Below are 13,477 nucleotides of genomic sequence, written 5' to 3'. Positions count from 1 at the left end.
TATTGTGATTGGCTGCTGTATTTTTGGTAGTAAAGAAATGAGACAGCATAATCCTCGCCTCCTGTCCTTAATAGAATTGAAAATTCTTGGCACGAATGTTAGCAAATTTTTAATTCTAGTTCACAAATGTAATAGAATTTTCGATTCGCTTGAGTGCTGCTTCTTTAACAGACAAAGCCAATCGCGTTCAGACATTGGTTGCTTAAACTAAAGCATAACTATATGCAGGCTACACCAGAGACTAATTTGTTAAAAAAAAAAGTTCAGTCAAAGTTCAGTCTAAGATGGCTGGCTGGCTGACCTGTTATCCTTACATAACGCCCGTGCTCTAGTCTGTGAGCGTCGAGGCCATCTTAGAAAGGTGAGCGTACCCGTTTAATAATGGCACACAAAGCCGTCTCATTTCTATTTCTCGAGTCTCAGCTTAATGACGTTCCCAGCAACGTCATGCAGTGGGACGCAAGCCAGACGATGCGGCATGGTTGTCAACGGCAACCGGCGGAACACACAGGTTTCAGGCTAGGCGGACCCGGGGAGGCTTGAGGCCGGAAGAAGGATCCCGTTGCCGTCTCCATACTGGAAGCAAGGGTTGGCTCTTAGTTCCTCTTACGAGTTATTTATTATCGTCGTCAGTTACGAGTTTTTATATAATCAGTGAATGACACTCGCGGCGTTAAGATAGTGGCTTCTGGGAAGCGGACGTTTATTTCCTATGGGGCAACTGGTGATGAACGGGGTGAGGAGTAGGTCAAATACAGCTTTAGCCTGGGATCATACATGAAAACTTTTACCGATACTTAAGATAATGTATTATGTTTGCTAAAATGAACAAATTAAAATTGTGTCTATTTAGATAGGGAGAAAACAGACCCGTTGAAACAAATGTCACGCTTTGCGCGATGATATGGAGGCTTCTCCTTAATTAAGGTGTTGGTGAATTCACATTAGAATCGCAGCACTAGCCTTGTTAATGTGTCAAAACCTTTGGCCTGTATTTGTGCATCTGTGTCAACATCATGCTCATAAGTTGCAATAGTTCGGTTCATCTAACTGACGTTAAAACACGTAGAGGACAATATCCCTCTTTCCAAAGATCGACCCACTTATCGTATCCCCCATATAACTATCATATGTGTACTCCATTTCCGCCGTTCCGTGTTCTTATCAGTTAATATTTGTTGTATTCGTTTTTGTCTAGTGCCTGTTCCTTTTGAAAGACGCCGCCTGTTTGCGAAAGTCTCCCACATTCATAGCGACAGGAAACACGCAGGCTCCAATACACATCTCTTTTAAATGTCTGAAGTTTGCCACCTTTCTATCCCGAGATCAAAACGCACTTCTTGAGTTGCTCCCGACACGCCTCCGACGGATCCTCCAAACATAAACAGCACCCTCTACACACCCTTCCCAACACACATGCTATCAGATGGCTCCTAAAACTTCTGCTAAAGCTGTTCCATTTCTTAGCAGACCTTCACAAAAACATCACTATTTCCTTCTCAAAAGAAAAGCCAGCATTGCAGGCTAGAATCGTAAGCCTGGTTCACGTCTCCAGCTGCCTGCCTGCCCTGTTGCCGCAGGAGGCCGCTCCCCTCCGTTTCTGGGAGCCCCGCCCCGCATCCATCGCTTCCCTCAATAGGGAGGGGCGAGCTCGTACTCTCTCTCATCGCATTACTAGAGGCCGAGGAAGAGGAGAGCAGGAGCCTGACACAGAAAGCAGAAGTAAACCCGGCCTTAAAGCGAGAACACCTATCGCTTCCTGCAAAGATCTCCGACGGGACCTAGTTCGGAGAGAGCAAGAGCCTCCTCTAAAGGGATCAAGTGAGAGAACCGCAAAATAAAGAGGCAGACAGCCCCTCCCCCAACCAACGAGGAACTAGGGTTGACCGAATCAGCCCACGCTTAATGAGGGGGGATGGGAAGGATCCGGTGCCGGAGTCGCTACATCAAGTGAGGTGGAATCTTAACAGAAAATGCAGGTTACTGAAGGGACAGCGACCAAGCGCACGAGGCCTAGCCAATGAGGGGCTTTGGATTCAACACAGGAGCTCTACAGACCACTCTCCCGCACACCTACGATCTCCCGATTGCTCTCCTTTCACTGTGTGAGTGAGGCCATCTGCACAAGGACGGGGTGTCCCATTGACTCGGGGATGGGTGGTGATCGCCCCCTGCAGCCTCCTCGCCCTCCATCTCCCTGGCAGCCATGATGTTATTGACCAGAAAGCCTGATGGCCCTATCACAGCAGGTAAACTACTGCACAACGGACACAAATGTAGTAATTGAACTCCGCTGTTTTCTTTTCTGTCGCCTCCTCAGAGGATCATACAAATATTTTTAACAGAAAAAGAGAGCCAGTTTGTCAGTGGATATTTGGTATTTCCTTATTGCGGTCTAATAGTCCTGAAGGGTGCATCAGTTACTTTTTAATGTAAAGGCTGTACCGTGTTGGATAAGGCTGCTAAGGATCTGCTTAGAACTACAGTCATCTTTGACCTCCATTCTGCTGCGCGTTCGCAATCTAGTGTCAAGGGTGAGCGGTTATTCTGAAAATATGGCAATGTAGTATTTGTACAGAGCTTCGTAAACCTGCTGATGCACTGAATAGTTTTCTGGGTGGTGTGTTTTACCCTCTTTATGTATTGTAGGAACGTGTGGTTTTATAGGGTGGTCGGAGTGGGAAGCATCCAATGTTGTGCATGAGGGTAGAAGTACAAACTAGTAGCTGCTGTTAACCATGAAATAATGGCAAAGTATGTAAGGCAGTCAGCCAGGTAAATACATACTGCCTCTTTTTGTTTGAGCTACCTTTGAGTTGTGACATATTTGGTACAAGCATTTGCAATGCAATTGGTCTCGCATTAGTAAAAGTTAGAGCTGTTGGCGTTGCAAATTACACTGCTTTTTAGTTATGTTTTTTGTTTGCAGTGGAGTGACCATTTGACCTATCTAAAGAGGAAGGAAACGGTATCGAGAGGAAACAGTGGAGCGGAGGGGTGGTACGAGTAGTGCTTTAAAAGAAAAGACAGAATTTGTAGTGTTGCTCTAGCACTGCATTAACACCACTGCAGGAGACAAAAGGAAGAGTACACACAGGCGTGCGCTTAACTGAATATTGTATGCATACTGTATTGTTAGTAGCTTTATAGAAATTAAACTATAAATATTATATGCCTTTTATGTTTATGTAGGCATTCCACCGTCCTTTTGGAATGTGTAGGTGGTAAGAGCGGAGTCGAAGTAATGTGATGTTGACGAATGGGCAGATAGGGAGGTTGGGGGCAGAAAAAGTTAGGTGACCGGGTGTAGTCAAAGCAATTTGAGGTAGCTGTCCCTATGCACAGGGCATCTGGACACTCCTCTTCGGAGACAGCAGTGGAGTGAGTCAACCGGTCCTACCGCACCCAGAGTCGCTTATGATAGTAATGAGAAACTCTGTCACAAAACCAACCACCCGGGGCTTTCTTTATAATGGGCTGCTTTTAAAAAAAATTTTTTACAGAGTTTTATATAGCGCGAACTTGAACCGAATCGGGTATCAGAGCGCATTACACGAGGGCACAGCCATTTTTGTTAGGCACAGGGAGATTAAGTGATTTGCCCATAATCATAGGATGTTCAGCGTCTTTATTTATTTATAAAGTTTTATATGGCGCGGACATGTCCCACGGAGGTATCTGAGCGCTTTACAGTACATAATTATCACATGTTATACATACAATCGGGAATCGCATATAGTGCAAATGAGGTAGATATTGCTGTTTGACTAAAAGCGGTGGCAAGTAGGTTTCAAAGAGTTAAAGGTTTAAGATGATAATTTGTTCATGAGAAACATTTTCGCTTCCTTTTTGAAGGTGGTAAAAGAAGGGATTCTGCGTAAGTCTGGGGGAAGGTTGTTCCAAATATTCGGTGCGATACCCGAGAGAGCTCTGCACCAAGTTCTCTTTTTGTGGAAGGATTGAGTTTTTAGTAGTAGTGAGCTTGCACTTCGCAAATGTCTTTGCCAAGACTCGAAATCCGTTCCCCAGATTCGGGGTCGACCGCCCTAGCCGTTAGGCTAACTCCTCTCCCCATTGTAGCCAGATGTTTTTCATTTGCTGTAATTTAGGGAAAAACACAAAATGATTAGTATTTAATTAAGTAACGAGGGGGCATAAAAGTAAATTATGGAGGTGGGCGACCACAGGCTTTCTGAACTTGCAGGGAGAGATGGAGTTGTGTAGCTAACACTGCACCAAAGTTTACTTTTACCCAGTGCGTAGTGTGCAAAGCACAATAACAGTGAGAGCCTGGAAGATCCCATCTCTTCTTTCGGCAGTGGCGGGGGATGCAGAAAAGAAGAAAAAAAACACTGAAATGGGAAGGTGGAGGGGCAGCTAGCAGGCAGTACTAAAAGAACGGCATTCGAAAAAAACATTGTCCTGTGCAGTAGGGGCAAGATAATAAATAAAAAATAAAACAGAAAAACAGCGAAGCAGAAAAATGAAATAAAGAACATAAAACTGGCCCATTTGCATTAAAAGGGTGCTCGTAGGCGCATGCAGCTGTTTGTGCGTCAATCTCCGAAAAACACCTTTGAGACTTGTTTTGTACTCCGTAACCATTCCAATCTGAGGGGGAGTCAGAGGAGCACACTCAACACTCCTTACGTAACTAAAGGAGACAGGCAAACTCTAGAGGCCAGGCTGTATGTATGGGGTCAGTGTGACCTGACTAGAGACGTCACCACCCCCTCACCCCCGTATTGTGAATTAGGAGATGTTGGAAATGGCCCTTTTGCAAGGTTATCCCCAAACTTTTTGCTTCTTCCTCCTTTTTTTTTTCCTGACTTGTTTGTGTTGCTATTAGGACCCTGGGCACTCTACCACTTCTAATCTGTGCTAAAGTACATATGCTCTCTGTGTAAATTGTGTTATGGATTGGTTTTTCCATGATTGGATATTTGATTTACTTGTTGGTCCCTAGTAAAGTGCACTGAGTGTGCCGAGGCCTGTGAATCAAATGCTACTAGTGGGCCCACAGCACAGGTTGTGCCACCCACGTGAGTAGCCTTACAAAGGTAACTCAGACCTGCCATTGCAGAGTCTGCGCGCAGTTGATAACTGCCATGTCGACTTGGCCAGTGCACACACTTGCCAGGTCCTAAACCTTCCCTTTTCTACATGTTTGTCATCCCTAAGGAAGGCCCAAAGTACCCCTGTGGGCAGGGTGCAGTTTATGTGGAAGGTAGGACATGCCCGGGTGTGTGTGGCATGTCCTGATAGTGAATAACAGCCAATTTCTTTTTTCACTATTGCAAGGCTATCTGTTCTCATATGCCAGAATGGGCAGTTTGATTATAACATCTTATAATCCTAAACTGACCCAGGGAACAAGGTAGAGATTCGAGCTTAGTATGCATGAACTCAGAATGTTAAAATACATCTTTTAGTGAAGGTGATTTTTACTTTCTGTGTTGTAAAATACCACTTTTAGAAAGTAAGTATTTTCTTGCTCAGTCAACCCGTGTGCCTCTGCTGGAATGTGGATTGCCTGTCTGGGTTTCGGATGACAGAAGGCTAGGGAGCAGGAGGGCTCCAGATAGTCTAGGTAGGGTCAGGAAAGGGCTGAATAGACCTGGGCTGCAATGAGGGAAGGGGGATGAGATTTCCTTGCACCTCAAAGGACCTGGTCTGCCTCTGACAATGCCGTCTCCACCTCCGACAATGCCGTCTCCACCTCCTGCCAGGAATTCACACAAGAGAAGGCAGAGCTGGTTCTGGCTGGTCACAGACACCCTCTGCCTAGAGAATCAACTGATTTTTGGATACAAATACTGGGTCCCAGACCCCTGAACTCTAGAACTCATCTGGATCAAGAAGACTGCCAAGAAGAAGACCCGGAGAAGCTGCGAAAAGGAACGACTGCTTTGCTGGGCTGACCTGCAGTGGCTGCTTCTGTCTTGGGCAGTGACAGGCCTGGACTGGACTTTTTGCAACCTAAAATGTGAGTCTCTCCAAGGCCTTGAGGTAGAGCTTGCCCCCTGTTCACGAAGTCTCAGGAAAAACAAAGATTTCAAGCTCTTCTGCCGGCAGCACTGGGGACTGTGTGTTTTGTGCTTCAGACAGAGGAAAAGCAACTCGACGACGCAGCTGCCAGCTCCGTGTCCCGAAGGTACCGCAGAGGGCAACGCCGCACCGCAACCCTGGTCTCACTGACGACGCCTGTTGACGCCGTCACCGAGCCTCTGCTTGCACCGCAGTCTGTGGGCAACGCATTCCGCACCGTCTCGCTTCACGAAACAAGCTTTGGCACCGCAGAGAGCACCGCCACAACGCTGCACCACAACCCTGGTCTCACCAACGACACCTGTTGATGTCGCCACCGAGCCGCTGCTTGCACCGCGACCTGTGGGCACCGCTCCGCCTCGCTTCACATCGAAGCGTTAGCGCCACAGAGCGCACTGCCACAACCCCGCACCGCGACCGTGGTCTCACTGATGATGCCTGTTGACGCCGCCACCAAGCACTGCGACCTGTGGGCTCCGCACCACCTCTCTTCACGACGACGCTTTGGCACTGCAGAGGGCAAGGCCGCACAGTGACCCTGGTCTCACCAATGACGCCTGTTGACGCTGCCACCGAGCCGCTGCTCACACCGCGACCTGTGGGCACCGCACTCTGCACCGCCTTGCTTCACAAGTATGCCTTGGCTTCCCTGACGCAGCCGCTCCATGCCTAAATCGACGCCGCTGCTTGCACCGTGGTTCGAGGACACTGCTCGTAAGTCGCCCGACGCACCGCCCTCATCCCGCACCGCAGCCATAGCCTACCGACGTCGGTGGCATTTACTCCAGTTCTTCAGCCGACGACAGCGCTGCTTGCACCGTGACCTGCTAGCACCTTGGCGAGCACTGCCTTCATCTCGCACCGTAACCTTGGTCTCACCGACAACGCCATCTGACGCTATCACCGAGCCGCTGCTCGCACCGCGACCTGGGGGCACCGCACCGCTGCACTTCGCACCACATCACCCGACGCGCGCCAGCGCTCCTGATTCCATCAGAGAGGAGCTCGACCTGCAACGCGAGTGACGTCAAGGGCCTCAACGCCCTGCATTTCTCACAGGTTTTGTTTGCGGGTCTTCCCGACACTGTAGCTGGCCCACTGCAAGCCAGAACTGTTGGATTTGTTGTTCGCGACGCAGTGTTAGCCCCTGACAGAGCTATCGACCTCAAGGAAGTGTGTTTGAAACTTATTTTGATAACTTCAGATTTGTAAGTATAGTATTGTGGATTTTTATAGTAATTGGTCTTGCCTTGAAGTATATAAAAATATTGGCTATTTTTCTAAACTAGTGTGGTGTCCTTTTGTAGTGCGTACACTGTATTACTGTTGGTTATGTGCATATGCTTTACACACTGCCTCTAAGATAAGCCTGACTGCTCTTGCCAAGCTACCAAGGGGGTGAGCAGGGGTTATATTAGGAGTGTAACTCCCTTATCCTGACTAGAGTGGTGGTTTCTGCTTCGCTTTGACGCAAGTCTCAGCTAGCCAGAAATCCCATTTCTAACAGGAGGCCACGCTACTGTGTGCTGATTTCAGTAGTCTTTCCTGTGCTGTTTCTTTTTGTGGCACTGAAAGGTATGTTGCAAAGCAGTTATCTTACAATAAACAATAGATCCTCACATTGCCAATGCTGTCGCGCCGCATTAAACCTTAACCTGTCCCATTACTAACACTATTAAAACGAAGCAACTCAGCTCACCGGCACTATCCCGCACAAACGTGCTCACAAAACACAAAATCTGTTAAAGTAGACTGAACATAAATTATTTCATTGGAAGTCAAAGGTCCCCTGACTGTGTACGCCATCTTGTGATTCCCTTACTTGGGTATGGCTCAAGTTAAATCCTATTGGTATAAATGGCCAGAAGGAATTAGGGTTCTGATGGATTCACACTTTTCTAGTCCGTGAGGCATCTGGAGATCCCATGGTCACTTGTCCATTGGGGTTTCTTTATGTAGCCAGAGGCTCAGAGTGGGAGGAATCTGTTACACAATATCTTTTGGCTTACTTCTAGAATGTGATAGCACATAGGATTGTGCAAATCTGAGGTGGGGGACTTCCACATCCTCTGAGCTGTGCTTGAGTGAGAGCATGCATAGGTCCCCATTTTTTTCCCTTTAATTTTAGAGGTTCCAGTTGGACAGAGTTGAAGATGTGTAATGAGCGTATGCCTCCGTAAATGGTGAGATTTCATACTAGGTATTTGGGAGTACTTGTGTGTAAGGCTTCAGGAGTTAGATAAGCTATATTAAGCATGTTATTTGCTTCAGTAGGGAGCCACTTGAGAGATTTTATTCTCGCCAGAGACTGTTTTAGAAATACCACTAGTGTTCTTGATCTGCAGATCAGGCCCCTAAAGAGAGCAAAGCTGGACAACAACAATAGTGCTGGGTAGTGAAATTCTGTAATCCATTAAATACAGTTCGGACAGTGAAAGCCAGTTAACTTCCGAAACTGGCTAGCGACATCCAGCTATTTTAGAGTATAGCAACAAATGTCAAAAACTTCCCAGAGTATAATGTTATTTTGCGACTCACTGTACAGTGATATCACAGTTACAGCAATTTATTAAAAATGTGATTTATTATAGTACTGTTATGTTCAATAACCGTACCTGCTATATGTTACTCAAATCTGTGTTTTCTCAACTATCCTGCTGACATGGCTATTAAGCAACATGTTGGCACTATGCAAGAAACACTGAATCAACATGAAAATAATGCAAGCTTTTATGTCCTCCAAGGCTAAAATAGTGGCATTTATCTGTATTTTATATCTAGTTTGGTTTTCAGGTTTCGTCTGCACAGTGCTTGCAAAATCTCTTGTATTTAAAAAAAAATCTTAGAACCCGCCCAATATTTACCTGAAGTTACCATTTGTTGATCCCAACGTCGCTGTCATTTACATGGTTCGGTTTGGCCAGCATGTTATCTGCTTTCACTTCCTGCTGTGCTTTGCCATGAATGCATGGGGCACGGCCCAAGTACAGCTCACTGGTTACTGGCCCGTGTCCTTCCACTGGCTACTCACTCTGATGTTACTTTTGTATTTAATTTCTGAACAAGCACTTCGTATAAGTATATGAGTGCATCTTCTACAGGCCGTCTTATCTCCTCCCAACTTAGGTGCATTCTTACATTTTTGCTGTATTGTAATTGCTGTATGATGGCATGATTTTTATGCAGATACTGTGTCGTGAGAACAAACAACCCCCCTCTCCCCCCGCCCAACGCCCGTTCTTGCTTAGCTTGTCCCACTTGCGCCCTTTCTCCTGTTGTTTTTCCATCATTATTTGCCCCGCCCTTTCTCGCCCTCCTCTGTCTAGCTGCCCCCTCCCATGTTGTTTATCATCCTGTCCGTACATAGTTGTATTTTGCTCCCCCACCCCGTTGCTTGCCAAAATACCAACTAGTACACTCCTCCCATTGCTTGCCTCGTCCCACCCACATGTAGCCAATATCCTTAAAAAAAACCTACACTAAATCAAATAAATAAAATTCCAATATTCATCCCCAGAAAAGTTCACGCCACAAAGTCATGCTTCTTTATGTCAAATATGTAAACTGATTAACAGTTGTACTATCACTGTCTGTGTATCACAGTGACAGTCTTCTGCCTTGCTTCAAGCTTACTCTGTGCAAATGAAGTGGGGAACTGAATTCTAGTCTTGGTGTCTGCTCCACATTCTGTGATTCGGGGCAAATCACTTAATATCCCAGTGTCTTTAAAGATAAATGAAGTGTTACTGAAATGTATGCTACAAAAAACAAGCATTGGCAAAGCCTATAGGTTTCGCAACTGAAACATCTGTTTTTGTCAAAGTTTTTTAGACCTGTTACACAGCAGTACTAGATGCTATGCAGCATGCCTTAAAGATTTAAAAAAAGGCACTTCGACACCATCAACGGTGTCCGCATTATCGCTCTTTTTGAAAAAGAAACTACAAGCCAGTTTGTACAGCTGTTAGCGGTGCTGTGCAACAGGTCTAAACAAGCATTGGCATAGACAATAGGTCTCGCTTTTGGGACCGTATAAATATTTTGTTATGCAGCACAATATCCTTGGTGCAACAACATCAACTGTTGCATGGCTAAAAACTTATAAGGTCCCAAAGGCGAGACCCTTTGGCTATGCCAATGCTTATTTACTTTTTTTAATTTATTCAGCGCAGCACGCCTTGGCAAGAATAATGGCGGCAGCGCTTTTCTTTAGTTATTTGCTGGCCGAATGCGGCTGCATGCTTTAATTTTTATTTTAATAGGTTTGTTTTAATTGGCAGCACCCGCATTTTAGCTTTAAACATCTTCAGCTAAAGCACGGGTTCCGCGATTGCTTTAAAAGTAAATAAATAGAAAAGAAAGTGTGCAGCCACCATTTTTTTTATTTATCTACTTTTGTTACATTCTCGGCAACCGGGCATTACTTTCAGCATCTTAAGCTAAAGCGCGGTGCCGTGATGGCTTCAAATCTATAGAAATAGAAAACCATGTTTTTTCTATTTCTTTATTTTTGAAGCTAACACAGCACCCGCGCTTAACCATGCAATGTTCAAAGCTAAAGCATGGGTGCCACAAAGGTCTCGCATTTGCGAGAGTTTGAGCTAAACGGCAATGCCTTTTTATTTATGAATTTACTAAATCTGCAAGCGGTGTTGGCGCACTGCTTGCAACTTTTGTAAACACATAAAATACATTCTCATTTACAATGCCAATAGATAAAACTCAAGCAAATGCAAGACCAATTGCATTGCAAATGCTTGTTTGCTAGATGTTGCTGTTTTTTTTTCTCTAAAGTACCAAAGATCCTGCTGAACATGTGGTCTGACCCTTAGTGTATGTACAGATTGGCTAATCCCCAATTGGCATTTTTAACTGACCCAAAAGTCCCTAGTGAATGGTACAAAGTTTAACCAGGCCTAGTAAGTTGAATGGTACAAAAGGGGGTGGTGATGGACAGAGCGTCTGAACCAATCAAACACTCACACCCAGGTAACAGATCTGGGTTTAATTCATCACTATTCTTTAGCCCACTCTGCCACCCCAGTTCAGACCTGGCCATATGCAAATCAGTCTGACCCTGTGCCTCATGGGAACAGTCCAGCCCGAACTGCCAAGCCATGCCTTCCCTGGTCAAGGCTGATTTGCATATGGCCATGTCTGAACTGGGGTGGTGTGGAGTGCAAAAAAAACGATGGATTTAGGCCCAGATCTCTGTACTGGGGTGAATGTACGACATTGTTCTGCATTCTGTCCTTCAACTGTTGTTTTGCACTAGTAAGTTAAATGTCACTAGTGGACTGCAGCACTTGCTGTGCCACCACCAAAGTGTCAAATTGAAAGCATAGCTATAGGTCTGCCACTGAGGCCTAGGCGGGCGGTTTTAAACTGCCAACCCAATATTGCAAAATAAACCTTTTTTTCAATTCAAAGCCTTCCTTTTTAATATTTATAAGTCACCCATAGGGTAGGCCTTAGCAACCCTCCCCCTGGCAGAGTGCTCCACATTAAAAAGAAGGGCATGTTCCTTTTAAATGAAAACTCGAAATTGGCATTTTCACTGTAGCAAGGCTTGTAGTCCAATTGGCAACATAAAGTTACAATAGCCCACGCCCACAGTGCTAACTTCTACTTGGGCCCACGAACCTTAGTACTCAAAGGTATCAAATTAATTGTTACATTTAACCCTACTTAAATTCCTAATTCGGATGTAATGTTAATTTTAATGCAAGTGTGATTTTAGAAATAAACCAATTTCTTGCTCCAAAGTTCTTGTAGCCATGGTTGATTAACTGCAGCAGTTGTCACCTGAGCTAGCCCTCCGAAGATGTAAAGTGCTCCCAGGAAGGAGAACAAAGGATCTGCTGGAGGAAGGGGATGGGTGTGGCCTCCCCCTGACAGGAAGGCGTGGGCAGTGGACACAAATGGCCCTGTTTCGAAAGGGTTACCGCCTCTGAGAAGCAAGTGAGCCACACCTTAGCTTGCCCCACTCCTTTGTGTAGGTTGACAGGCTATCATCTCCTCCAGATTGGTGTAATTCCCGTTGCAGAACCGTTTTTTTCAGGAGGGGTTGTCATTTATACTGGACACACCTCGGGGGTATGCAGTGCACATAGCTGTGACATAGGGTAGAAGGGTCCCGAAATTATGGATTTGGGCAGAGAGAAATATTGTGGATTTGGGTTTTGCTAACTCCCACAGGAAATAATCTTGGAAGGGGTAAAATACCCCTCCAAGGTCGGGTTTTTGAGATTGTGGACTCTGCTAGTTTAGGTTTAAAGTATACTGAAGAGGGATTCCCAGACAGAATGTTGATAATTGATAAACGCAGACCTGATCCCATAGAAAGGTAACCTGCAAAATCAGGTAAGGGTCTTTTAGAAAAACGACACTTTTGGCTTCAAATACAAAACATTTCTTGCTATATTGCTTGGACTTGGCGAAGTTACGCCTTTAGGTTAATATTGTCAAATGCACTGTATAAGTATTCAAAGATATAGGGAAAAGGTTTAGAAATATAGCTTGGATTGAAAGGAATGTGTAACTTCTCTTATCCTTGTTTCACTACCGCTCGTCGGCCCTGGTAAATCTGTCCATCTGAGTTTGGTGGATGCACTTTACCAATCTACTGTACGGTTGGGCGGCTATTTTTCACATCAGCAGTGATGCAAATTGAGTGCTTGCCATTTTTCTCTGTTCCTCTGGATAATCTTTTTCGCTGTGCTAGGGATAGCGTGACCAGGCGTCCCGGATTTGCCAGGACGGTCCCCGTTTTTCACCAGCTGTCCAGGGAGATTTTGATAAATTTATCTCATGTCCCGGTTTTTGGAGATGGTCGACTAAAAACGGGTGGTGGTGTTTTTTATGTTTTACAAAGCGGGGATAGTTAGCAGTTGTTACAAGAAAGCACTTTAATTCACAGGCAAACTACTAGATTTAAAAATAGCATTTTATGCCTGTTCTATACAAACTTATTGCTGTGCAGTTTGACTATGTTGTTGCACTCATAAGAAACCATGGGGAAATTCTTTGGGTAAGTGTTTAGCATAGCAGCTGCAGTGATGTGCAAGTTGGATTAGTATTAAGTTTTCTGCCCTTTTGGTCAGCTGAGCCGTGTACCTGCCATGCCTCGGGTATGATTCAACAAAAAGAGAGGCAGGGAGAAAGTAATCATACACTCTTAATTCCCAATTATACTGACTTAAACAAGAAAAGAGTGTAAGAACTCTAATAACGACAACAAGAGCAGGAAAACAGGGATACAAAAGACCAATTAGGTTTGTATAGAAAGCCCTCACTCCCCAAACTGGTTGGTGACATGCTTCATCATAGGGCCCCACTGGGAGAGGCCTCCCCAGTGTGCTACAACGCCAGATTTACTGCGGAGCGGGTATTGTGAAATGGTGAATGATAAGTGATAGTGGCGGTGGTG

At 45.3% G+C, this 13,477-nt stretch overlaps 1 protein-coding gene across 2 annotated transcripts in view; it reads left to right on the top strand.

The window, feature by feature from the left end:
* Positions 1-468: 468 nt before the first annotated feature.
* The window catches only part of DYRK3 (dual specificity tyrosine phosphorylation regulated kinase 3), a 48,311-nt gene continuing 35,302 nt past the window's right edge, over positions 469-13,477 (top strand). The window contains exon 1 of one of the 2 annotated variants that reach the window (XM_078644567.1): positions 469-588. Coding sequence is in view for 1 of the 2 variants with exons in the window: in XM_078644566.1 (XP_078500692.1) it covers positions 2,207-2,249 (43 nt within the window). In the remaining variant the exon portion in view is untranslated. Of the gene's footprint in view, positions 589-1,638; positions 2,250-13,477 lie in introns of those variants that run through there. The other variant, XM_078644566.1, reaches the window with a different exon arrangement.

Source organism: Lissotriton helveticus, chromosome 5_1 (assembly GCF_964261635.1).
Source record: "Lissotriton helveticus chromosome 5_1, aLisHel1.1, whole genome shotgun sequence".
Taxonomy (NCBI): Eukaryota; Metazoa; Chordata; class Amphibia; order Caudata; family Salamandridae; genus Lissotriton; species Lissotriton helveticus.
This window is presented reverse-complemented; position numbering and strand designations above follow the sequence as displayed.